The sequence below is a fragment of the Lagopus leucura genome, unplaced genomic scaffold, assembly GCF_019238085.1.
Source record: "Lagopus leucura isolate 7727_CA_CO unplaced genomic scaffold, USGS_WTPT01 Super-Scaffold_100038, whole genome shotgun sequence".
Taxonomy (NCBI): Eukaryota; Metazoa; Chordata; class Aves; order Galliformes; family Phasianidae; genus Lagopus; species Lagopus leucura.
The window spans coordinates 4,813,795-4,841,075 of record NW_024962287.1 but is presented as its reverse complement, the minus strand read 5'-3'; the positions used below and the strand labels follow the sequence as shown (position 1 = coordinate 4,841,075).

At 46.8% G+C, this 27,281-nt stretch overlaps 1 protein-coding gene across 5 annotated transcripts in view; it reads left to right on the top strand.

Moving 5' to 3' along the window:
- EXTL3 (exostosin like glycosyltransferase 3) overlaps positions 1–27,281 on the top strand; it is a 115,366-nt gene that overhangs the window by 64,142 nt on the left and 23,943 nt on the right. For all 5 annotated transcript variants that reach the window (XM_042883514.1, XM_042883518.1, XM_042883519.1 and 2 more), the window contains 2 exons: positions 19,200–19,324; positions 23,048–25,620. In XM_042883514.1, coding sequence (XP_042739448.1) covers positions 23,473–25,620 — 2,148 coding nt within the window. In that variant the 5' untranslated portion in view covers positions 19,200–19,324; positions 23,048–23,472. The remainder of the gene's footprint in view (positions 1–19,199; positions 19,325–23,047; positions 25,621–27,281) is intronic.

Here is a 27,281-nt window from a genome sequence, read left to right as displayed (position 1 = left end):
TGCTGTATTTTAACCATCTACCAAAACATCTCTGTGATTTTCCAGCGCCGTTTTCCCTTCTCACCATATACATTACAGTAATGGTAACAGATGGGGAAAGCTGGACAGCACCGGTGCGGTGTCACTCACAGCATCTGAGTCAAGCCCTTTATGTGTTTGGCCACCCACTCTTTCATTTAATCACTTGCAATTTGCCAAAAGCCCTCGCCAACTTCACTTGGCAGAGCTGCAGGCAAAGAAGTGATGTTTCACAAGATTCTGATTTCAGCAATTTAAATTCTGTTTTTTTTAAAGAAGCATTGATTGTCATGAACGGGCTGAGCTCACTGGCGTGCTGAGGATCCCAATCCTGGCACACAGTTCTGCAGGGAGGTTGGGCTCTGAAATGATGTGTGTGATCAGAACATTTCTCTTCTTACCTCAACAAACTTCATAGCCAAGGGAGGCTCACCGTGTAGGGATTAGTCCATGGGCTGCTGATGCACAGCTAACATGAGGGTATGTGATTGACAGGGGAGCATGGGCAATCTCACTGCAGAGGCTGGAAGCTGCTGCCAGCAGCACATTTCTTCTTCCCCAACTTTCCTGTCACTCCTGTAATGAAGCCAGAGGATGGGAATTTGTGTTCCTCACTGAGCTGTGAAGTACTGATGAAACTGCTGATGGATCTGGGCTTGAACCAGGAGCCAAAGGCTCAAGGGCACTAAAGGGCTGTTGTATCCCAGGCAAATCTGTTGAGGCAGCAGGGTGCAAATAGCACATGAGTTGTTACTGGAACACAGTTATTTAAGGTTGCCAGATCCAACTCCTGCTCTTAGGAAAACTTGGATGAAATCCAAATCCTGTGACACAGCAAGAAGCAGACTGGGTGCTCGCAGGGTCCCATGTGCCCTCGAACTCTGCTAATCTGTGAGAAATCACAGCTGCGTCTCTAATGATGCATGACCAGTTCAAGCCCCTGTTTTGACTTGCTGTCCACAGAGTTGTCCAGGAGTGCTGTGTCCTTGTGTCGAGTTCGGAGCATCTGCTCCACATGTACTTAGGTTGAACTGCTTCCAGCAGACTTAGCAACTGTGCTGGTGACTTCTTTCAGGAAATCCAGCCATGCAGGTAGCATTTAGCTTACAGGATCATGGCAATTAAGCCATAATGGCACTCCTGTAAGTTGTCTTTTCTTTTTTTTTTCATTTTTGTCCTTTTTTTTTTTAACCTAATAACTATCTTCCTATCCCCAGCTGAAAATCTGTACATCTAGGGGATTTTTTCTGCCTTGTTTGAGTGAAAGAGTAAATCCTTTTTGATTTATTCCAGAGCAGCCCCTGAGCTCAGCTCCTGTGAGAGCCTGCTGACTTTGAGTTCAAAAGATCTCACTTCTTTGAGGAAGGCTGTGGTCTTCCATCTTGCCTCAAAGTTAAGCTGAAAGAGAAAATTCTTTTTTTTTCCCTTTAGATGGAGAGAAAATAAGCATGGTGTAAGGGAATCAGTTATACCTGCAGCAGAAGAGAATGCCAACATGCAGAATTTCAGGTTAAAATCTGGTTGTTAGCGTAGGCTTTGTTTTCAAGCACCTAGCGTGTTGTTCAGTGTATTGTGGAGATGAAGACTTCCTTTTAGCACAGTGCTGTCGGCTGGCTGAGATCCAGCCTGTGATCCTTCATTAAAACACCTTTGCTGTTGAAACCCCTGGATTACAGTGCTGGCTAGAAATGGAAGTTCTAGCCCTAATTTCCTGCAGAACTGCTGATACAAGGCTTGGGCTGAGTTCTGCACAAGCTGACTACCAAAATCTCATCTTTTTACACTGAGTTTCACTGCAAGCAGGAGTGCTGCTCACATTCATAACCTTATTGCCTTGTTAATACCTATAGGAAAAAAACACTAAAAGGCCAAGGATGTCTCAGGTCTAACATCAGGTCTAACATCTCCCCTAGTCTCTGCATTGTTTATCTTGCTGCCCTGTTGTAGGTCTCTGGAGGTGAAAGCTGAGCTGCCCAAATGTGAGCCCTAGCACACACGTGCTGGGCAGTACAGGCTTCTCTTAAATGTGCTTTCTGATGCCTGGCTTCTAGCGTCATCCCATGGAGCAGTATCAGTTTCAGCCAGCAGTTATTTGTATCGGCTGATGTCTTCACACAGCACAGGAACTGGGAGGGGTAGGTACCTTCAGGTGCCTCTTATGCTGGACACTGGCTGTGAATATGAGAAGTGATGTGCCATGCTGACAGTGAGCTGTATGCCTTGAGATGAGGTGCAGGCAGCTATCTGTGGTGTGTATTACAGGTATGGGTAGTGCAATGTAACTGTGTCAGAGCTATTATGTGCTAGCTGTTTCCTGTCAGGCCCTCCCAGTCTGTATTTATGTGGTTGTTGCTACAGCTGTATGTCTTGAAGGGCAGGGGTAATAGATGGAAGATGGATCTTTAATATATAGAGACCTTGCTTGTAAAAAAACAGCTTCTTGAGCAAGGTGACCTTGGCTCTGCCTCTAACATGTGCAACCAGCAGTGGAGGGCAGAGCTGGTGCTGAGCAGTGCAGCGAAGGCTCAGTCAGATGTCAGCAGAAGATAACACAGCTTGGGTTGGTCTGAGGTTTAGGTGAAAGTAAGGGGAGAAAAACAGCTTTCTTGCCTGCCTCCAAACAACATAGTGATTTGCTGGTTTGGGCCAGAGCAACAGCTAAGCCGGCCCTTGCAGGTATGGACAAGGCCTTGTGTGATGCTTTTCAAGCCATTCTTACCAAATGTAACATTTTCAGAAACTATTTCCAGGTTCTGTAGTGTGTGGAAGGTAGCAGTGTATGTGCAAGCACTGTGGTGGTTCTTCTCCCTTTTCAGGAAAAATGCATCTCAAAAGCCAGCTGCATTTGCAGTCACTTTCTGGCATGCCACTGTACAGTAAATCTGCTCAGCTCGGGTCATGATACAAGGACAGGCAATAGGCTGACTCGCTTTAGTGCTGTCACCACTTCTCCTGCTCTCACTTCAGCAGAGAAAAACCACGCATCGACTTTCTCCCACAAGCCCATGTTCTGAGCCAGCAGAAGTAGGAAAATGTTTTTTTTCCCAAATCTAATTTGAAACATGATGACTGGACCGTTCTTAAACAGCTTCCAACTTAACAATAAAGAAACTTCACTGAGTGCTTGGCAGGAGCCTCTGTATGTAATTTAGATCATAATCAGATGCATTAACACATTTTATATGGATCTCGTGGGGGCCAAGAAGACGAGGTGTGCTGGGTAATTTCTTTCCAGATTTCTTTACCTGATTGTTTATTACTCTTGGGGACTTCATTTGTGGTCCAAATGTCACCAGCAGAATCCTGCTGCTTCACGTGGCTGCATTTAGAGCAGCCAGGAGCAAGGCTTCAAATCACCTCATTGGCATTATCATCATTCTTTCCATCAAAGGGAGGGTAGGGAAAACACGGGAGAAGTGAGGGAGGCAGGGGAACAAAAGCAGGGACCCAGCTCTGCAGATTGCTGACCCTGAGCTCGGTGAGAGGGAAGGGAGAGTGCTCGAGGAGCAGCATGCCTCTTGCTGAGTGCTGTCATGAAAGCTGCACGCGGGAAGCTCCCTCCCCACCTTTACACTGTAGCTCTTAGACATAAGTAGCTCCAATTTTATAAAGCTTCTGAAAGCTTTTCGGCAGTCTGTGCAAAGAAACAATCATATATCATTCACGTTGCTTCGTTGTTTTGTCAGGAATCCACCCATGCCAAAAGCATCTTTGTTGTGAAATCTTGCCTTTGACAGAGAATTCTGTTGCTGCTTTGATAAATGATGTTTTACGTTTCTTTCTGCTCTGTTGGTTCGTATTATACTCTCAAGAGGTGGGAAGTGAAGTTCCTTGACACTTCAGCTTCTCCTTTGTACATCTTCCCATGTATTTCATGGGTATGTATTAAGAGATGCACTGGTGTGGGTGCAGGACCAGGTGGCACATCCAAACCCACACAGCCCCTCTTCCCCTTTTTTTCCAGTGATACTGAAAAGTGGGGCTTGGTTGTAGAGTGCTGAGCTCCTGGCTGAAAGGCCTCAGGGTTTTGCTGTTGTTTGGTGCAGTGTTGTGGCGCAGGAACACACAGGCAAACTTCACTTGACAAGAACCCCGTGCCCAAAACAGGTTTGGGTGCAGGGGATCCTTTGAGGTCAGAGGAAGAGCACTGATGTCTGTTGGGCTGGCTCCCTCTTCTTTTTTGGTTGCTTCTTTAGTATTTGTTGATCAACAATATTTTGCCAGGAAATGATGATGCTCAGCATCCTAGATTAGCAGAGATCTTAAAGAGACTTTTCCAATCGAACAAAATTGTGATGAAAAGTTGAATATCTGTAAAAACTGGAGAGAAAGGAGTCTCTTCCAGGAGCATCTGTCTTTCCCTGGGTCTTCCAGCTAAGTACTGAGCAAGGACATTACTTGCAGGATGTCCTGCCCCAAGGTATAGAAGTTAGAGTGGTTGGGCTCTCCTGAACAAACCCTTTCCCTCCATCTCCTGCTTTTTTGAATCATAAGAGCTTCCATGAAGGCAGACTGATACAAGCCTCAAAGGGTTTGTGCAGCAGGGCAGGCAGGCATGCATCAGAGGCAGAAAATACCCCTCGTCCTTGACTATTTATAGCCAGCTCACAAGCAGGCTCCTTGCCTCCAGAGCCCAAGTTACTCACTGTGACTGATGTATTCTCCTTAGGTTTGCAGCACACAGTGACCAGCTTGTTCCTACAAGTGCAGGGTGATGGCTTCAGCTGACACAGCTTGCAGTTCTGCTTGTGCTGGGCTTCAGCTGAGCTCTCTTGGTTGAGCTGCAGAAGGGGATCTGAGCTTGCTGGGGTGATGAAGGAAAATGAGTGCTTTGTTTTCCATTTTCTTAAGATCTCCTTGAGCTGGACTTAGGAATTATTGATTTTCAACCTTTGTACCAGAACACTATGACTGTTCAAACAGTTGCTCAGCTGAAACTATTGGATTACCTCTCGCTAAAGCATAATTTGATTTGGTTTGCTGTTTTGTCAAGGCTCTGAAGATAATAGCCTTTCATCTCCAGATAGCACGGATGAAACCGCTGTCTGGGGGGGGCTGCACTGCTGCCTTCTGTGAGTTAGCTTGTTTGACACGGGGCCTATATGGCCTTCACTTGTCTTTTTCCTTCATGTGCTGCACGTATCGCCTAGATGGGTAAAGTTTGTTTGAAGGCATGCTAGTGCTGATCTGCTTGTGGTGGATCACAGCTTCTGTATTCTTTTGCACAGTTTGGGTAGCACCCTGACATTTAAGCCTCACATCTGAGGAAAAAAAAAACCACCTGGGGAGATTCATCAGTAATTTGGAACTTTGTTAAATTCTGAAATACAAGGTGGAAAGTATTGGTGTTCTGATATGTGGTTTGCTTGTAAGGTGTGGCTGGTCCTTCTATATGGTAAGAAGAGCAGAACTTCTGAGCAGGGAGTCTGGAAGAATTCAGGTTTTGTAGCCTAATTTCAAGAGAATATACTCTGCATGCCCATGGGATGCTGCTTAAGTGTCCTGAAGGAGGGCACGGACTTAAATAAGGCAGAATGGGAAACACTGAAACTCTTCTGATGAATGGGAATGGAAAAAAAGGTGCATTTTTAATCAATATCAGGCAGTAGGATGCTGGCTGTTGTGTATGTATGTGACTGCCCTCCACTGGTTGAAATTAAGGTGGCTTTCCTTTATCAAAGCTCCTTTTTTTCCCCCCAAGGTTAGTGCGTGTCTTCAGATTGCCTTTGGAGAGAAGCAGGAGCACTTGAGGTACAGGGCTGGGTCATCCAGAAGTGGTCACTGTGACCAGTCACCCAGGATCTACGCAGTCACCCTGGGCAATAGGGAGCTTTGAGCTGGGGCAGCAGGAGCCTCGTTCAGTGTGAGGGGGTCCACAGAAGCAGAATCTTCACCAAACATGGCCAGAGATTGCAGAGAGGAGCAGGTGCTGCACTGAGGTGGCAGGAGCTTCCAGAGGTTGTAAGCAGCTTGTATTGCTGTAAGACATGGCACCAAGCAATCTCATCAAGGTCTGGCAACCTGTGGGACACTCGCCTCAAAGGGAGCAGCATACCTCTTGCTATATAAATCTTTGTCGTCTGTGGATTTTGGTTAGACATCTGATAGAGTAAGCTGAAAGGAAAATTAATCTGCAAAAATAACTTTAGACTTTAGTCAAACTCAATAGTCGCTCTTTCCAATGGGAACAGAAGAACTGATTTCCCTGGTTTCCTTTCATTATCCAAAAGTGAGTTTTGAGAAGAATAAAGCTTTTTTTTTTTTTAAAAAAAAAAAAGAGAACAAAAATCCTACTGTCACCTTGAATTCAAAGGCAGAGACTGAGCCGTTGTTTTTTCGTCCTGCTGAGGGAACCAGAAGGAATCCAGTCTGGGACGCACACCTTGTGTACATCTCTGTGTGGGATACATGAAAGGATTTGGGGAAATGACGATGTAGTGGTTGAAAGGAGAGATGGGAGCAGAGGAATCCTTAAAATGTCCTTCAGTGTTGACCCAGCCCATCTAAGCTCAGAGCGTTGCTGTCATGGATGCATATCACCTCCTACAGGTATTAAGTCTTACAACACCACTGAACCACCTTGAATTTTAATATGAAAGTGGTGTTTGTGCCTTAATTGACCATGTGCTCTCCTCTGTTAACCTCTAGGGAAATGGAGGAGACTTCCTCCAGGTCACCAAATTATGATAGTTTCTGAAGAGTTTGTTTCTTTTTTAGCTAAGCATGAGAGTTTTATCCATTTCAGATACCTCCAGGGATGACTTCTGACTTCTCTTTGACATTTCTCTAAATCATAGAACAAAGCAGACTGGGAGGGATGTCTGGAGGCCTCTAATCCAATGTCAAAGTGAAGCTGACTGTGAAGGTAGGTGAGGTTGCTAGAGGCTTTGTCTAGTTGAGGTTTGACCCTGGAGGGTTGGCCACCTCTCAGGCTTCTGTTCCAGTGATTTGGTTTTGCCCTGTCTACCCATTTCTTGGGAGGCTATGGCAAAAACCTTGCAGAAGGTCAAGGCAGTCAATGCCATCTCCTCTCACCTAGCAAGCAGATTGCTTTGTTGTATGTTGCCATTGAATTGGTGAGGTACACTTTACCTATGTATGTCTGTGCTGTTCCCACTTCCCCTTTCTGGCCTGGGCTTCCAGGAAGATTCATTCCATCCATCCTTGCCAACAGGCTTTAAGCTTCCATTTAGGGGCTGGGCAAGGTGAGTACAGCCATTCCAGCTGCATTGCCAACCTCTTCATTCCCACAGATATTCTCCAGAGCAAACTTTTGTTGTCACAATTAATGCTTGGAAACTTACTGCAGATAACTTAGGCTTCATCTTGACTTGGCTTCTCCAAGGCTTTCATTGTCTTAGCTAACACAGCCTTTACAATTGCTTAGAGACACTTAAGTTGTTAGTGTGTTTGAATGAAGAGATTAATTTCAGGCATCCCATTGCTAAGACACTACCTTCAAATTTTGACAAAGTCATGCTTTCCTTGCGAGGTGCAAAGAGGCTCTGCAAACCAGTTAAATATCAGCTAAATGGACTGTAACTCCTGGTGAGCAGTGCTGAGCTCTCCTGCATTGATTTACTGGTGCCAGGCAGTGGTAGCAATTATCTGGGCTCCATGAAGAATCAACAGAGAGGGGTCCTAGGGCACGGATACAGGGAGGTACATCAGGAGTGCCTGTCCTTTAAACGCATTATTGCTTGATTTTATCGATGATTCTGGGTATTTTAACCTTTCCGTGCCTCTGTTTCCCTGCCTATAAATTACTTGTCTTCCTTTTGGGTTATTGAGGACTGCTTAGCTATAATGTAGAAAATGCTGTCAAGGTAGAGTGCCAAGTGAATACAAACTATTTTATTTTTAGTGCCTTTTGAATTCTTGGACTTTTTGTCCTTTTATCTGTCTCTCTTTTTAATCACACGAAATGGAAAGAAACCCAATCACAGCTGTTGCTGGAGAAGAATCATTAGGCTCATCCAGCTGGCTCTCCTGGGCCCAGTGTGGGTTGTGTGGAGTGATGAGGGGTCTTTCACTTCTGACAGCTCTCTTCATCGATCCAAGTGGGAAGGGCTATTTTTAGGTAAATGGACATCAGGCAGTGCTGAAAGAGAGCTGGGTTATTTTTGGAAACCCATCAGCAACAGTTTTGGTGGGTCCTAATGCAAATTTTGTCTTTGGTTGGGCTGTCTCACTTTGTAGGATCACTTTCCAAGGACGTGGGGGTGATTTGTTGAGCTTGTTTTGCAGTCTGAATCGGGGGATTGATTTCAGAATCACAGAATCACACAGAATCACAGAATGGCCAGGGTTGGAAGGGACCTCAAGGATCATGAAGCTCCAACCCCCTGCCACATGCAGGGCCACCAACCTCCACATTTCATAGCAGCCCAGGCTGCCCAGGGCCCCATCCAACCTGGCCTTGAACACCTCCAGGGATGGACGGGGCATCACAGCCTCTCTGGGCAGCTGTTCCAGCACCTCACCACTCTCTCTGTAAAGAACTTCCCCCTGACATCCAACCTCAATCTTCCCTCCTTCAACTTCAAACCACTTCCCCTTGTCCTGCTGTTATCCACCCTTTCAAAGAGTTGATTCCCCTCCTGTTTGTAGGCTCCCTTTAGGTATTGAAAGGCTGCCATGAGGTCACCCCGCAGCCTTCTTTTCTCCAGGCTGAACAAGCCCAGCTCCCAGCTCAGCCTGTCTTTGTAGGGGAGGTGCTCCAGCCCCCTGATCATCTTTGTGGCTCCTCTGGACCCTCTCCAACAGCTCCCTGTCTTTCTTGTGCTGGGGGCTCCAGACCTGGACACAGCCCCGCAGATGGGGCCTCACAAAAGCAGAGTAGAGAGGGACAATCACCTCCCTGTCCCTGCTGGCCACCCCTCTGCTGATGGAGCCCAGGATACCATTTGCTTTTCCCAGTAAATTTTCCCAGTATTTCTCAGTAAACCAAGTGGTGACAAAGCTAAAGACCTTTGGGCAGAGGATGAAGCTCCATGTGTGCAGTCTGCCTGGAGTTGGGATAAACCCGTAGAGATGCCCTCATGAAGGAATGTACAGAAGGCTTGGTGCTGGTAGTGGCCATGCTGCAGGGTTGAATGTGCACTACCCCTTGCTTCAGTGGATTGCAGAAGGGTGGTGGCATCTTCTCAGTTTTCCTCAGCCTTTTTCAGAAGGGTTTTGGGACAGCTCCTGTCTCATGCTGACTTGGTGCCCAGAGCTTGCTTATGTCGTGCAGGTGCAGGTGGGAGCCTGGGGGGCAATGGCCAGGTCTGTGCCTTTGCTACTCACAGAGCTGGAAAAGCCCAAGCCGAAAACACTGTGGATGTGATTGAGTAGCATGTTACCTGCCTTTTCTCAGCCTAATTTCAGAGGTCGGAACATGCTCTCACCTGAGTTTTCCAGGCCTTTCATACAGCATGTGAAGGCCATTACACAACATTAGCTTGCTGCTTGGGGAAAGCTGGTATTAGCTCTGTGTTAGGACTCTTTTCAAAGCTCTCAGTGATCATTTACGTGATGGGCTCCTATTCAAGCTCATGGGTACAAGGTAGAAAATGGAAGCAAATAGCATCTGATACTGCTTCCTGACAGAGGTGAAAAATCGAGTGGGCTTTTTGGCAGAATTCCTGCTCTCCTGGGGTGGGTTTTTTTGTGATTTTTTTTTTCTTTTCTTACCTATATGGATCTCTAATGGCACTTTCCTAGCCATGGCCATGGAGTGCCTGTAGAGCTGGACTGATTTTTAATTCCCCCAAAGTTCCTGATGATCCAGGACTGGAAAGAGGAACGTGATTCTGAAGCAGGCTTAAATTGTAAAGCGCATTCAGATCTGCTAAGCAACAGCATTGACACGTTGAAATAAATCTGCTGTTGAGTAATACAGAGTGACATATTGAGAGCAATTAAAAAAAACCAAAACAGCACAAATTTGGGAAATGACTGGAATGGAAACAGAGCATAGGGTACATTGGATAAAGGAGAGGGAGGGCTGCTCCACAAACAGAGTGTGATGGAGAACAAGAATAGCCATCAGGAGGGGTGAGACAATAGTAGGAGTGTGAATTGATGCTGCAATTGTCTCTTGGCAGTAGGGCTTTGTGATGGTACTTCTCTGCCAGTGCTGATGGTCACAAGGATTGAAGATTTTACTGCCTAGTTCAGAAAGGAGCACGTGGTGGGACATCACACAGAGAGAGGGATTGGAAGGTGCTGTTTGCATTCCTGCAGCTTTCTTGCTGCGTGCAGAGTGGGGTCTGGCTTCTGTTGTATCCATCATTACAGAGCTGTGCAACACTGCATCGGTGAAGGAGCACGCAGGTGGAATTTGGAGGTTTTGTATTTGGAGCTGATGAGAGAAATTAACTTGTAGGGCTCAGCTGTGGAATGCCTTGCTGCAGTAAGCTGTGAAGCTTACATAAGCACTTGCTTATGGTAGTTTTCATTTTTCCTTTTCTTATTTTTTAAACAGTTCAGACTTTGTACTGATAAGAATGTACGTGATTGATCGCTCCAGAAAAGCATTTTGGTGAGAAGCTCTCTTCTTCAAGGTCTCATACAGCTCTTATTTGCTGGCGATTAGGGAAAAATTGTTCTGAATCAGCTGTTCTGTGATTATGATGTATGAGTATTTGGCACCAAAGCGGCTGGAAACGGGCACTTAGGAGTAAGGGCTGAAGTGAAGGGATTATTGGTTGGGTGTAATGCAGCCATCTTTGTGCTTCTTTATTATTTTACTGGAGTCTGTACAGTGGCCAAATGGAGTTGTGGATTTTGTGGCTACCTTAAGGACTTTGTTCCAAGCCGATGCCTCATGTCTGTCTGTGTAGCATGGTCACAGCAGGGTTAGTAGCTCTGCTGCTGAGCCCTTCCAGGCTCTCAGGAAGATTTCCCAAATCCTGACAACAGCTCCTTTTCATGGCTGGGCACCAGGTGCTTACTCTGGGCATGAACAGCTTTTGTCCAGTGAATGACAATATTTAGTTTAGGAGTCAGTCAATGCTATTGAGTATAAAAGGGAGATAGCTATGCTGTCCTTTGCTATATTTTTAAGATCTGTTGCTGTTTGTGGCTCAAATCATGGAGGGAAGATTGAGACTGCTCACTCTGCTCTCCTGTACATAGTCACTGATGGAAGTGATTAGAAGAGAGATTGGTGGCATCCTTGTTCATCAGGACCTCTTGGCACCTATTCAGCAAGCAGGTCCTAAGGATGGCCTGAGCTGGAAGTGGTCTGGTCTTTGGGATGGTGTATAGCAGGCAGTATTGAAAGCCATTGCTTTGTCTGTAGGAGTGCTTGGCTGGCACAGTATCCCAGTGCCCATTTCTGAACTGCTCTGAGGATACTTGGCCCCACTCACCCAGCAAAAACAGCTGCTGTGCATTGGAGATTCCTGCCTGAGGTCTTTTTAAGCCCGGTGCTTCCCAGCCAAAGTGAGTTCCACCTTTCCAAATGTACTTCATCTGCTAGCGTTTGGATTGAGTTGGACACTAAGATGATCAGAGGGCTGGAGCAGCTCTCCTGTGAGGAAAGGTTGAGGGAACTGGGCTTGTTTAGCTTGGAGAAGAGAAGGCTCCAGGGAGACCTCATGGTGGCCTTCCAGTACTTGAAGGGAGCGTAGAAACAGGAGGGGGAACAGCTGTTTGTGAGGGTGGGCAGTGATAGGACAAGGGGGAATGGTTTTAAACTGAGACAGGGGAGGTTTAGGTTGGATCTTAGGAGGAAGTTTTTCCCCCAGAGGGTGGTGAGGCACTGGAACAGGTTGCCCAAGGAGGCTGTGGATGCCCCATCCCTGCAGGCATTCAAGGCCAGGCTGGATGTGGCTCTGGGCAGCCTGGGCTGCTGGTTGGTGACCTGCACACAGCAGGGGGTTGGAACTGGATGAGCACTGTGGGCCTTTGCAACCCAGGCCATTCTTTGATTCTGTTGGGAGCTGGCAGGTGGGACTGTGCTGGTTCAGATCAGTGGGGCAGTTCCATAAATGCAGAGCATATCCACCAGATCCATGGCACATGGTTTCTCTGGGATGTTTTTCCCTGGCCCACAGAAGTGCATTAGTGATGTTAACTCTTTGAAATCCCGTCAGCTCTCAGACCAGCTCTGCACATCCTGCTGCCAGCTCCAAGAAGCTGTAGAGTCATTAACTTTGCACAGTTGTGGCAGTTTGAAGCAGCTGCCCCAGTATCACCACTCTGCAGCGGATGAACAGCTAAAGCATTTGGACACTGTATGATTAGATCAAACAAATTGTCTCAAAGCCACAAGATGTTCAGCTGGACTGCTTGTTCAATAACAGTTAATAGGGATTTCTTTGAAAAGACATTATTGCTTAGTATTGCATTCTTTCATCTTGTTACAGCATTCTAATAAAATGGGACTTTGCCATCTAGTTCTTCCAATAACTTTTGAACCTGTCAACTGTTTTCACTCAGACTGGGGGGACACAGCTCACCGAAACATGAACTCCCTATAAATGCCCTGGAAATAGAAAAATGAAGTTCTCTGCAGGGTTTTGGAGAGCCCCATGAAAGCCTGGAGCCAGTAAGAATTGAGGCTCCATTTGTGCTGCTGTTCCCAGAACTTGTTAGGGGCTGCCCTCAGACAACAGATTATATTTTTCTCCCAGTGCAGTGCTGTGCATTGCAGGGTCTGTTAGAAAGTGCCAGAGCACGTTAATCATCATTCCAGCTGTTTCCCTAGCAAGCCACCAGGACGCAGTTAGGTTCAGGAGTGCAGTTGGGAAGTTCTTTTGGCCCAGGCTGTGTGCTTGGCAGGTTTTTGGTTTCAAAGGCAGAGGATTTAAAGGAGGAGTCATGAGGAGTCATGCTTTGGTGCATTGGCCTGCAAGGCAGTGTTGAAGCTAAAAGCTCCATTAGTGGGTTTCAACTTACCCAGCTTAAATCCTTCCCCGAGGATTGCTCATGTTCTGCAGAATTACAGGGTTTGGCATGATAATGTTTTCCTCTTTATTTCTTCCTTTTGCTCTTTTTTTCTTTTTCTTTTTCTTTTTTTCCCATAGTGTGAACAGTCAAAACAGCAGCAAAGCTTGAGGGGTGGCGTGGGAATCACAGCTCTGTTAGAGCAGACATGGGCAGTCCCTGGTGCAGAGCGCTCTCTCGGATTAAATATTAAGATTTTTCTACTGAAGAGCAGTGGTGCAGTGGCACAGCTGCCCAGGGAGGTGGTGGGGTCACTGACCCTGGGGGTGTTCCAGAGCCATGGGGATGTGACATCAAATGAGGTGGGCATGGTGGGGTGGGCTGGGGTTGGACTTGGGGTTCTTAGAGGTCTTTTCCAACCTGAATGATTCTCTGATTCTGTTTAAGAAGGTGGTTAGTGGACATGATGCTGATGGGTTGATGGTTGGACTTGGGGATCCTATTGGTGTTTTCCAGCCTTAGTGATTCTGTGATTCTAAAGAGGTGAGTGGTGCTCACAGGCTTTGGAAATGATGAATGGCAATAGAGGAACCAGGCACCACACACCTGCCTGCAGACTGTTGGCTGTTTGCTAGCCTGCTAGGGAGCAGGAGGCTGGAGGTAGGAGTATGGGGGACAGGATCATGTGGGTGAGCCAAATATACGTGCTGAGCTGTGCAGGGTGTAGGAGGCAGAGTGGGGAGGCAGAGCTTTGGGAGAGGGAACATCAGAGGTGCCGAAATGGGGAAGGTGGGATCCAGCCAACAGCAGGGTGAAGGTGGGCAGAGGCAGGCAAAGAAAGTGATGTCGGCAGCTGCATTTCGTGCGGCTACTCCTGTATCCTGCAGCTGTTCATTAGAAATTCTGTTTATGCCACAGGGAGTTTTGAAGTCTCTGAAGCTGACACAGTTTTAATAGACAAAGACATTTTGAGTGCAGCACATCTGCTCTGGGATGCTAAGGAACAGCCTCCATGCTGCAGTGCCATTGGTGGAAGTGTCTCATCATGCTGCTTTTATTTTAAGACCTCTCCTCGCTTTTATCCTAAAAAGTAATTTTTGAGGTCAAAAGAAGTGCTGTGTCTGCTCATTAGGTTTGCAGCCATGTAGCAGTCTTGTCTTACTGCTCCTAATATCCCCAAATTCCCAGCTTTGAAAGTGTGCAGAATTACCTTCGCTCTGAAGGATCCCAAAGTGTTTCAGAGACGGGGCCCAGCTCAGAGATGCAGGAGTTTGGTAAGGAATGTGCAGCATAATATGTGGGGATGGAGAACATGTCAGTGTGAGTGGGGGATCACATTTGTGCTCCTGGGGTGTGGTGGGCTGGTGGTGCCTCTTGAGCTCTTGGGCATGAGCTGGAAACCACAGGAGTCCAAATAACGTATCAGAGTTACGTATGGCAGGAATTTGATACAAGTAGGGAGTTCTGCCATTAAGGAGTCGTTTTTTCTTTTTCTCACCAAAACCAAAAACTTTCTAGTTTCGGATATGCAGGAAAGCTTAAAGGGCAGTGGTAAAGCTGCAGGGGAGGGGAACCTCACTGGGAACCTCAGCACGGGCTGCAGGGTGCACTGATACAGAGCCACATTATTAAAAAGGTGGTGAGTTAGTTAGATTTGATTTAGCAATTTATTTCTAGGCAGATTCCATTTGACCCTTAGCTCCACTTTTATGACCTGTGGCTTGCCAAAGCCCATCTAATCTTGTTCAGTGATGGAGCCTCGCTTGTGCAGGTGTAAAGTTAATTCCTTCCTTCACCTCCAGTGATGGCCAAGTTCCTTCCATCCTTCTTCCCCTCATCTTTCTTAGGCTTCATTAGGCAGAAAAGCTGCACAACTTGGCTGCAACAGCTTTTTCTTACTGCACGTGTCCCCCAGTGTTCCTTGTCTTTTCATTCCTGACTACTTTTTCCCCTGTCTGTTATGGCAGCAGTCCTTGCTTTTCCCTGAATGTGTGGCAGAGTGGGATGTCTTCCATCCTTCCCCTTTTGGGGTCTGGGTGGTAGCGTTCTCCAAACACACAGCTTGATTAGAGACTAGGCTTGCTGCTTCTGTTCCTTGCAGGCAAAGCAGTGGGTACCACTGATAAACCAGCATGCAGCAGGCGTTAAATTAGCCAGCATTTCAAACCCAGGCAACAACTCCGTTCTGTAAAAATTTAATTATAGTGCATTCTGCTAGTGCTTATCTTCCATCGTACACTTTTGTGTTGTTAATAACCTCGTTATGCACTCCCACAAGCTTCAGGCACCATGTTTTGTTGCTTATTTTTAACTTCCACATCTGCACATCCTACCCTGGATATGCATGGCATGGCAGTGTCTTTACAGTAGGAAGCTGTGGGATGCATTGCTTTCAGCCAGCACTTGGGCACTGTGCACCAGTGGCGTGGCTGTGCTGTGCTCTGGGGAGCTCTCAGATTGAGCAGAGGAAAGGGCAGAATATCTTTGTTGGTCCCTTCCAACTCAGGATATTCCACGATTAGATCTATGTTTGTCCCATAGCTGCACTTACATTCAGTAATACTTCTGCCCTGTGATGAGGACAGGATGGCTGCTCCCCAGCCAGTCCTGCTCTGATGGTGGGTTTTGTTGGCAATGTTACTTCTCCGGTTCAGTTTCTCTGAACAGTTCATTTCCATTCTCATATCTGGACAAATGTACGTGGGTATATGTGGTTCCAGGTCTACCCATGCAGAAGTGCCACCAGTGTGACAAAGGCAGTTCAAGGAGGAAAGGCTTAAATTTGATGTCTGGGGGAAGTTCTTTACTATGGGAGTGATGAGAACCTGGAACAGCTGCCCAGAGAGGCTGTGGATGCCCCGTCCATCCCTGGAGGTGTTCAAGGCCAGGTTGGATGGGGCCCTGGGCAGCCTGGGCTGCTATGAAATGTGGAGGTTGGTGGCCCTGCGTGTGGCAGGGGGTTGGAACTTCATCCTTGAGGTCCCTTCCAACCCAACCATTCTGTGATTCTAAGGCAGCGTGGCTGGGATGCTGGCAGAGTTCCAACGAGCCCGGTGCAGGTGGTGGCACAGTTATTTGGTGACATCTTTCTCCTGAAGCCTCTGCAGGCAGCAAAGATACTTCACTCCTTGGACCACTGTTCCTGCTGTGTTATCCACCTGCGAGTGCAGTAGAAAGGCATTTAATGTCCCTTGCCTAATTGGGAATGTGTGACTGGAGTGTCTGGTATTGAGAAACGGGTTTGTTACCCACAGGGACCCTATTTGAATCGAGCTGAAATTAATAGAGTGCTGGCAATAGTTGTGTTTGTGCATCTGAATTTCTCGTTTGCCTCGTAATGAACTGTGTCGGATAAGAATCCGCCTGCTGTATAAATATGGGTGATTACAGCGCGTCGGGTAATTGAGTTATTTGGCATGATTGATCAGGCTGTCTGAAACAGAGCGGCCTCCACTTCCGTGGCAATGAAACGTTCTCCAAAAAGTGCAGTAGGCCATCAGCTCGCTGCTGTGCTGCCCGCCCCGTGCATCAGAGGCCTCTCTGGGACGAGGGAAAAGGTTGCTGAGAGATGTGTGTGGCAGCACGGATACAAGTGGGAAGACCTCCTTCAGAGCCCTTCCGTGGAGATGCTGCCTCCATCCTGCATGCAAAAAAATGGGACAACTTTACAAAATTCCCTTTGGGATGGGATGTGGCCCTCCCTGCTGAGTGAGGTGATGTTAAACACTGTGTTTCTGTGCTTTTTAGGCAATATCGCCTTCTTCTTATAACTTAATCGGGATGAAGAAGTTGAAAATTGTGCTTAATTACAACTTGAAGCATCTGTCTGAGATCAGGAGCCTGAATTCCTCTGTGTGCTTGTTTGCTGCCAAGGAGGCAGTGCTGGTGGTGTTCAGGGAGGTGAGAGAGGTTTGTATTTTAGCCCTGGAGAAAACAAAGTGCCGCAGCTATCTGGGGCTCAAAGCCACAGTGAATCCTGAGTGCTGGAGCTGTCTCACAGTCAGCATTGGGAACAGCTGCCCATTCCTCCTGCCTGCAGCTCACCTCTGTGTGCTTCTCTCTGAAACGCCCGGCTCTTTGCTGTGGTTTTACCTCCAGACAGTTCCTGTTCATTCATTGCTTCAAGGTAAAAGTAGAAATAGCCTTCTCCTCCTCCTACACCTGATTTATCCCTTTCAGCAACAAACAAGATAGCAGTCATGCACCTACTCCTCATGCAGGTTGTGCACGTGATGGAGCAAGGTAGCTGCTTCCTCAATTTGCTTCCCAAGTGCCCAAAAATCTTTTAGAACTTTATAAATGGGAGCACAGAGAGCAGTACCACACCAGCCACTCTGACTGTCTGTATTTACCAGGTTCCTTGTAAAGCTCTGCTCTGTGGTTTCTTGCTCAGAGACTAGGAAGTTGAAGAGCTTTGTGTTCAGGTTGTTCTGCCGTTCAGTGCTGCAGAACATAAAAGGATTCACTTGTAAGCTGTGTACTTCTTTGTAGAGAGAAGTGCTCGTGTGCAGCCTGCAAGAATAAATAAAACAATACTCCTGCTTTATTACCGGAAAACAGCACTAAATAATAAATTTAAGAACTAAAAGCTCTATATGTAAAGTAGATTGCACAATGCATTATGCAAAAAGCAGGAAGGTACTGGAGAAGGAAAGCAGTGGAAGAAGGCAGGCTGGAAGGTGGACTGTTTTGCAGGCAGGCAGTTAGATATGTATTGAATCCTGAGCTGGCACAGGCTCTACTGACTGGGGGTCTCGTACTCTCTACAGTCTCGTACTGACCTGGGACAAGTTGTCATGCAGTAGGTTTGGTTGGAGAGGACCTCCTGGAAGTCTCTGAACCTGGGTTGTGGATGTCTTTTTGCCCCCAAAAAGGACTAGCTTTGTTGAAGCAGGGAGTGGCCGTGTACTTTTTCCTTCTGCTGATGCTGGGGCCCTGGAAGGTTTGACTCGGGAGGGATTTGGGATTGTAAGGAATCATTAGGAGGAGCTGTGACCCTTTTGGTCCTTCTTTCCTTCCCCAGCTGTTCGCCACACTTATCCCAGCTCTCCCTCTCCTTTTCTTCATTTCCTTCCTGTGATGATGACCTTGAGAAAGCAAAACTTGGTTTCACTTACATGTCTTGGTGCTCTTCTGGGGTTTGTTTTCCCCGTTCATCAGTCATAAGCTCTCAAAAGCATCAGCTGAAGTACAAGCCAAGCTACTTTGTGGGGACTTGCCTGTTGGGGTTAGTTGGCTGTTGATTCTTCTTCCAGATTTTCTTGCCCTTCAGAAGTGGAAATTGCTTGTGGGGAAGTCTGATCTTGAACCTGGGGCTCCACAACCAGCTTCAAGGAGTTCTACACAAGCTTAGAAAGCTGCTTTCCAGGGATTTTTGTCCTTGAGTGCCACTTCTGAACTACTCCAAATACCTCTATCTAAATCCCTATGTTTTCTGTTTAGGTTGCGTTTCTTTATCCAGATCAGCTGCAGGGTCTCTTTCTGCCTCCAGACACTACAACGCCTCCAAACACCATGTAAGAGCCTGGTGAAGTGGCTGAGCTAAAATCCAGCGTCCAGGAGACCTGTGCCTGTGGTCTGGCTTCCCTTTTGTGAATATAAGGGGAATACAGCAAGTTATTATGGATTACTTCCTGGAAAGGACACTGAAGGGTTCTTTGGTAGTATTTGCCCAGAACCACTTTGCTGTGTGCAGGGAACATGGCTGGAAGCAGGTTTGGCTCCACACAGAGGCAGGAACTTTTCTTGGTTGGGAGAAAAGCTTTATAAAGCAGAGGGTGCAGTTTATCCCCTAAGTGTAGAGATTACAAGATCTTTTGCTGGTTATGTGTTGCAGCTCTGATCTTTGCCTAGGAGTATTTCTCTGTACCTGTGAGCTCCTGAGATGCTACAAATCCCCAGTGATGATCCTTTAGGCTGCAGCAGCACGCAAAGCATTTCAGAGTGAATTTTCCATCTGCTGCTTTTAAAGATCTGCTCTCAAACATCCCTTAAAGCATGCACCTAATAGATTTACTTTCCTTGTTCAATTGCAGGAGGAAAATCCTCTAAATGCTCCTGTTCCAAAAGTGATTGGAGATTTGGAGTGTAATCCTATTCTTTATGAGAATTAGGAAGTTGAAAGTTATCGTTGCTGGAGGGCTGTTTTGTGTTCATTTCTTTTCCGTTTCACTGGAAATGCTCTTCCTTGTTGCCAAGAAGGAGGGTGGCAATGTGCTGGATCTTCTTGCTTTAGCAGAAAGATAATGGTTTACCCTTTTTACTGCTGTAAAAAAAATGTGATCTTTATTTGATTTCATTTTTAGTGCTGGTGAAAAAGGGATTTGGCAATAGGAGCTGTCTGTTCGAGTCAGAGGAGAGAAGCAAAGAAGCCACTAACACAGCGCCCTGACTTTCACTGTTCATCAGGAGGGAAACCTGCATGACAGAGGTGGGTACCGAGGTTCTCTTTGAAGAGAGTCCCAGCACAGGGGGATGTTTCTGATGACAGCATTGCAGTGATAACTCTGCAGGCTTATCAGCGGGACAGGAGGAGACTGAGGATGGATAGAGGTGCACACAGAGTCTGGGAGCTCTGATGTAGGATCCCTGTAGGTTTTCCACTTGGGTTGCTTGTTGCAGTCATTTGTACCTGTGTCACCATACTCTGCATGGTGATTTACCTTTAGGTATGCTCTGCTATGTGGGTTTAAAGTTTCCACTCTCAAGTATGCTGACAAGAAGACAATATTTCATATTATATGGGGAGATGGACAGGAGGAGGGACAAGTAGGAGGGACAGGATTGCTCATGTGTCTGCAGAGGGGCTTTCGTTACTGAACACTTGCAGAGCCATGGGGGCAATGACTTTCACTAGCACCCAGCCTGGCGCTTTCTGCTAGAAATGCAAAAAGCAGGAAAACCCCAAATATTCCTGTAACTGCATTGGCACAGAGAACACCCACTGGGAAAATATCCCTGGATTTGAACAAAGATGTGGCAGCATGCATGAACAGCAATTTAGTTTTGCAGCCCTGTGCTGTGGGAGAAGGAACTGCAGCATGCAAACATGTCGTGCCAAAGAAGTCGGTCAGATTGGCATTTGGGAAGAGGCTGTGGTAATTATTGAGCTTCTGATTTCCCAAGAGCTCTTCTTTGCCTCTTTTTGTGTGTATGTAATTAGCTCTATAAGGCAGCAATGTTGTGTTAAAATGTCAACAGGAGTTTCTCAGTGTGGGACTCAGTTGGGATTAAATAGTGCTTGGGAGGGAGAGCCCAGCAACTGCTATCTTTCTCTTCCTCCCAAACTTCTTTTTGGGAACTACAGAAATCACCAATCTTTTTCACCAGGGCAGCTTATTCCTTTTAAATAAAACACTGAAGTCTCCCTTAGTAAAACAGCTGATTGAGTTTTTACTTCATTATTAGGACTTAAAAAAAATAAAAGCGCTTTGTTACAACCTCGGGCTCTATCTAGTTGATGAGGAATGAACTCTTCGTAATGAAGAAGAGTCAGAAAGAGCGTCTAAAGTGCTTTCTTTGTCACCAGCTCGTATTTCATACTGACAGTCAATACTTCTAACTGATCCCAAGCCATGCATGTTGCATTTCATATCCCTCTGCAGCCTCCTCCGCTCTCTCCTGTGTGGTTTTTTCTGAGCTAACAGCAGAGTTCATTTGTCAGCTTCAGGTTTCTGAGCACGCAGATTGTTTTAATTCACAGCCCTCGTTTTTAGGCCAGGAGGATAAAGTTTGTTATGTGCCTACTGAAGGAGCAGGAACAGAGGAGCCACTGGAAGGATTAGATGGTGGAACAGCTGTAGAGGATCATGTGTGGGGTGATGGCCTGGATTTAGCTTTCCAAGGACACCAGATGCCATTTTAGAGAGTTCACTTTGCTACTTCATTGCTGTTTGGAGCTTGTAAATAGGCAGCACTGCTAAAATGGAACAAGGTTTAGATGCAGTCTAACCTGATGGTCTTTGGGGCTGCCTTCACTGCCTGTGGAGCCATGTTTTTTCTCTGGCCAGTCAGAAGAAGCACATGCACAAACCTCCTCTGCCATTTTTTGGTCACATTTGTGTTCCCTTGTTCCTGTATTGTCTCAGCTTCTTGCAGGATTTAACTGTGTTCACCCCAGTGTCATCCCCAAAGCAGAAACAGCAGACCTTGTTTTTCCCGTGCATACCTTGAAGTTGAGCTGTTTCTTAGCTTTGCAGGTGTTCCAATGAGCATGTGCTTTGGCTTTTCTCTCAGAAGCATTAATAGAGCAACTCTCATCTCCCGTCCAGCTGTTTGCAGACAAGTGTTTGCAATTCTAGGATCTTTGCGGACCCTTTGAGACAGCGTTGGAATTGCAGGGACTGACAGACTGTGCATGCACGGACAGTACCAGCAAGAGCTTCCTTTCCTGGGGAGAGCTTAAAAATAAAATACAGGCTTTAAAAGCTTTTTTTTTCTTTTTTTTGCCTCAGTCAGCTGCTCTGTACACTGGTGCATGCTAAAACCCTTCTGTTGTATAGCAGCGGTCCCAGCGGCACAATGCAAGCACGCTGCTACTGCCAGGGCTTCCCGTGTCTGACTGACAGCCTCGTGCAGAAGAGCTGGGGATTTACATTCATCACCAGCCACTCTCAGCCCAGGCAAATGGAGGCTGCTGTACAGAGAAGAGCATTAAAATGTTCTGCCAAGAGAGCCCAAGCCTCCCCCATCTGCCCTCACTGACAGCACTGCCAAGGTCTGAGAAAGCTGGTTTTGCCTTTTCCTGACTTTTTAGTCCTTTTATCCTCCTGGCTTTCTGAGATTTACACCAGTGTCGTTTGCCAGGCAGTGTTGTGAGTTTAAAAGCTGCTTTAATTTTTAACTACTGTGCGTCTCCCAGTTGCAGGTCCAGTTTGGGGGAGGATTCTCATTTAGTCTGCAGCATTATGTTACCACAGACAAATTGCCTCGTAACAAAACAGACCTAGGAGCTGTGCACTGTTAGCCCACTTGCTTCCCTTTAGTTGCAATTTTTTTCTGCTTCAAATCAAGTGTTCACTTCATTTTTCCGATACGTTTGTGTACTACACTGAAATTTATTCATTCTCTGCTTCTTTAAGGTGAACTTCTGTTTGCTTTGGCCCTCTTGTAGCTGCAGTTTGCTTCCCTGTCTTCTTTCTGTCAATCCTCAAATGAGTAAAGGAGAGGAGTATGAACAGGTTTAGTGAAAAATGACCATCAGCAACGTAGATGACTTTCCTCTAATTAAAAATTGAAGTGGAAATGAATAAGCTTCTCACGAGACTGTACAGGACAGTGCTGTACAGCCCAGCACTGTATTCATCAGTGATGTGGGAATTCCCATATATGAAGGAATATCCGAGAAACGTGGGTACCTTGATGCTAATTAAAAGGCAGGGAGAGTTTCTTATAGCAGCATCTGCATGTGGCCGAGTGCTGAATGTGTCACATCCCGGTGTTTAAAGGTGGGTTTTGTGCCCTTGCTGCTAGTTCAGAGCCTTAGCCAGGCACTGTATACAGGCACCTTTTTCAGTTTTGGCCAGAAGTTTTCTCCAATGTGCAGTGAACCTGCAGAGATGTCATAGCCAACACTGAGTAGGTGGTCTTTAAACTTCCTGTTGCAATGAATCAAAATTTTCCTGCAGGAAGGGCAAGGAAAACAATTTGTCTAAAAATTCCTTATCAGCTCTAGTCATTAGAGCAGAACAAGAGCGATTATGCTCAGTTATGCAGCATGAATTTACAGCTCTGCTGTGTCTCAGAATCTCAACATGCCATTAAGAGGGGGGCAGAGAGAGCAGGGGTACATTGATATCCCCACTTAGTACAGAAGGGGGCAGAGACCTGCAGATGTTAGGCAGCTTCTCCAAGGCTTCACAGCAAGACAGTGGGTAAAGTAGGAAACCAGATCCAGGGGCTGTGATTTTCTGATCTGGCCACTGAAGCGTGCAACCCTAATGAAAAACAGAGTGCTCAGAGAAGGCCACGTGTCCGGATCTAATGAATCCCATCGCTTTCTCAGGTTTACTGCTGTTAGCCCCAGAGGTGCTAAACATGCACAAAGGTTGCTCTTTTGTAGAGAGGACAGCTGGTTTTAAAAACTAGCAGTGTCTCAGGTCGCTGCAGGGTCGTTTTGTTTGCACTGTCTGAATATGTGATTGCTCTCTTGTAGGAACAGCAGAGCATCAGCCACACAGCAGCGATGAGCCTGGCGCTGGTACGAGTCTCTTCTGGCTCGTTCTCCACAATGGCTGGTGCCCCTGCACATTCATTGGACGATGATAATGCAGGATGTCGAGAGCAGCGGTAGAGTTTGCCTTGATCCCATCGTGCTTTTCCTCTGCTGGTGGAGTCTTTGAGTCGCCATGAGAATGCTGTGACACTTCCAGCAGGTTACCTGCAGACCACGGGTGGGCAGAGCGTGGGCAAGGTCAAGTCCAACCGAGGAGCCATCGTCACAACAAGATGAAATTCCCGTTCTATTGGCTTCTCATTAAGCAGGCACAGTAACGTTTCTTTGTAGAGACTTGCTATACAAACTCTTTTGGTTATGGCTACTGATCCAACGTGACTGGGCATGCGGTGACTGCTGAACTCATGACTGGATATACGATGTTGCGGAATGGGGGAGTGGGGAACGGAGGCCAGCCGTGGTTGTTGAGGTGGTCCAGTCGGATCCGGCTTACCTGGCTGAGTTTTATCCTCTTTGTCATCCTAGTCTTTTTTCCCCTTATCGGGCACTACTACCTGACGACCATCGATGACGCAGATGATGCCGGCAAGCGCATCTTTGGCCCTCGGACTGGCAATGAGCTGTGCGAGGTGAAGCACGTGCAGGACCTGTGCCGCATCCGCGAGTCGGTCAGCGAGGAGCTGCTGCAGCTGGAGGCCAAGCGGCAAGAGCTCAACAGTGAGATTGCCAAGCTCAACTTGAAGATTGAGGCTTGCAAAAAGAGCATCGAGAATGCCAAGCAGGACCTGCTGCAGCTGAAGAACGTCATCAGCCAGACTGAGCATTCCTACAAAGAACTGATGGCTCAGAACCAGCCAAAGCTCTCCTTGCCAATCCGGCTGCTGCCAGACAAAGACGATGCGACCTTTCCCCTGCCAAAATCCAATCGGAACTGCAGGCTGCACAATTGTTTTGACTACTCGCGATGCCCGCTGACATCTGGCTTTCCAGTCTATGTCTACAACAGTGACGATTACCCTTTTGGTAGTTCCTTAGACCCTTTAATTAAACAAGCCTTTGAGGCGACTGTCAGAACTAATGTTTATGTTACTGAGAATGCAAATATTGCTTGTGTGTATATAATTTTAGTGGGGGAAATGCAAGAGCCCGTAATGCCAAAACCTGCTGAACTAGAGCAACAGTTGCACTCTTTGCCATATTGGAGGACTGATGGACATAACCATCTCATCATCAATTTGTCCAGGAAATCAGAAACTCAGAACTTTCTTTACAACATCAGCACAGGGCGTGCCATGCTTGCCCAGTCTACGTTTTATGATGTGCAGTATCGACCGGGCTTTGATATTGTGGTGTCACCTCTGGTCCATGCTATGTCTGAACCTAACTTCCTGGAGATCCCACCCCAGGTGCCAGTCAAGCGTAAATACCTGTTTAGTTTCCAGGGGGAGAAGATCGAGTCTCTCAGATCTAGCTTGCAAGAAGTTCGCTCTTTCGAAGAGGAGATAGAAGGCAACGCCCCGGCTGACTACGATGATCGCATTATCACCACCTTGAAGGCTGTTCAGGACAGCAAGCTGGACTTTGTTTTGGTGGAGTTCACGTGTAAGAACCAGCCTAAGGCGAGTCTGCCCACTGAGTGGGCTCTGTGTGGAGAAAGGGACGACAGACTAGAGCTACTGAAGCTATCTACTTTTGCACTGATAATCACCCCCGGGGACACCCGGTTAGTGATCTCCGCTGGGTGTGCCATGAGACTGTTTGAGGCTCTGGAAGTCGGAGCCATCCCGGTGGTTCTTGGAGAGCAAGTCCAGCTACCCTACAACGACGTGATCCGGTGGAACGAGGCAGCCTTAATCATACCAAAGCCACGTATCACAGAAGTGCACTTTCTTCTGAGAAGCATTTCTGACAACGATCTGCTTGCCATGAGGAGGCAGGGCCGCTTCTTGTGGGAGACTTACTTCTCCACCTCTGATAACGTGTTCAGCACAGTCTTGGCTATCATAAGGACTCGAATCCAAATCCCGGCTGCTCCTATCCGAGAAGAAACTGCAGTGGAGATTCCCCACCGATCTGGCAAAGCTGCTGGTACAGACCCCAACATGGCAGACAACGGTGACCTGGACTTAGGGCCTGTGGAAACAGAACCACCCTATGCATCTCCCAAATATCTCCGCAACTTCACCCTCACTGCAATGGACATCTACAGGAGTTGGAATTCCGCTCCGGGGCCTTTTCACCTCTTTCCCTATACTCCCTTTGACCCTGTTTTGCCATCGGAAGCAAAGTTTTTAGGGTCTGGGACTGGATTTCGACCAATAGGTGGAGGAGCAGGCGGCTCTGGGAAGGAGTTCCAGGCTGCTTTGGGTGGCAACGTCCCCCGGGAGCAGTTCACAGTGGTGATGCTAACTTACGAGCGGGAGGAAGTTTTGATGAACTCCCTAGAAAGGCTCAATGGTCTCCCGTACTTAAATAAAGTTGTGGTAGTGTGGAACTCTCCCAAGCTTCCCTCTGAGGATCTCTTGTGGCCAGACATTGGTGTTCCAATCATGGTAAGAAAGATATTGATATTATGGGCTCGCTTCCTGGTGGGGTTTGCGCATTCAAGCTGGCTGTGGCAGCTCTGGAGTGCGTCAGTGCAGCTTAGTCATCCAGGACAGCGTTCATCTTGCAGCCTTGGAGATGTCTGTACCTGATCTGGCCTCTTTATCTGTGGTGAAAAACAGGGAGATGAAAGGCATGACTCATCTGGCCCATTTAGGTGTTTGCATGAGAATGCTTTCGCTTGTCTTCTCCAAATGCTGGTTTGAAATTCAGGTGAAATGAACTGCTGTCATGAGAAATCAGTCTGCAGCCTTCTGCTTGTGCAATTCAGGAGCTGATAGGTAGGAGTCTAAATGGTAAAAAACTGGGGTCTTTGCAGGTGCTGGGAATGTGGTGCTCTTGAAGCAGTAAGTGTATGGAGCCTGATAGGAATCTCAGGGCTTAAAGCTAGGGGTTCCTTTTTATTGAAAATCTTTGCTTAGGCGTTGAAGTGTCACACAGTGAGGACAGGTGGCACCTTATAAATAGCTAAATAGGGACTGTTTCTCTGCTTTTCCTGATAAATCTTTCATGAAAACAAGAGAGGGACCAACTGAAGCTGTGTTGTGCAGGTGTTAAGGGCCTCAAAAGACATCGATCACTTTGTATTACAAGGGATGGGGGAACACGTAAGCCAAGGCCAGCATGACTGTGAGTGTCTGTGCTCTGGAGGCTGCAGTGGGTTTGGGTTGGGTGTGGGCTGATTTCTTCCCCAGCCACACTGAAGAAGCAAGAGCTTCAAAGCCTGATGTCCTTTCTGGTGCCCAACTATTCACTTGCATATTGGCTCTGTTACTTTTAGGAAATTCCTTCTCCCCAAATTAATATTAATTTCTTTATTTTAGGGCTCCTCTGTTATCTCGGCACTGTTATTGGTCAGTGTTATATGTAAATCTCCAATGCACTCTTAGAGCACAAGCATAAAGCTTCTAATAAGAAGCAATGCTGTGTTGTTTGAATCCAGTCGTGTTTAGAGGACAAATGGAAGGATAATGTGTTAGGAATTAGGGAAGGGAAAAATAAAAGGGGAAGATGGTATTTAAGTACGCAAACTGCGTGTGCTTTATGTGACATGAGGCTGCTAAACTTAATAGCAACGTGAGCTTTATGCTTCATGCAAAGAGATTCATTGATTTCATATTTTGTTTTATTATTATTGTGGTGAATAAATCCTTCTGCTCGCATTTAAAAAACCCTTATGGTCCAGGGACAATGAGGAGAGAAAATTGCTTGGATAATTGCAAAGTAATCTTTCACATTAGTCCTGTTGAATGCTTGAATTCTGTAAAATCTTTCTGTTGTGCCTGCTTAAAAACTCTGTGTTCCTTCAGAGCCGAAGCACAGGGATTGTTCTCTTTGGAGGAGCTAATGGGTGTTATTAGTGAAAGAAAAATATCTTTGGTGATGGACATTAATGCTTTTTTTTTCCCCCCTCTGCTCTCATTTGTACAAATATAGTGTTGGTGTCCCGCTTGATTTTCAGGGACGTAGACACACGGAGTGGCTGCGTGCTGGGGTTTGTATGCAGCCTGGGATGGTTCAGCACCGTTTGGCTCAAGAGAAGATGTCTCCAGAAATGTCTATTTGGGGGTTTTGGATGGTAACTGTGTGCTTTTTGCCAAGTTCTGGG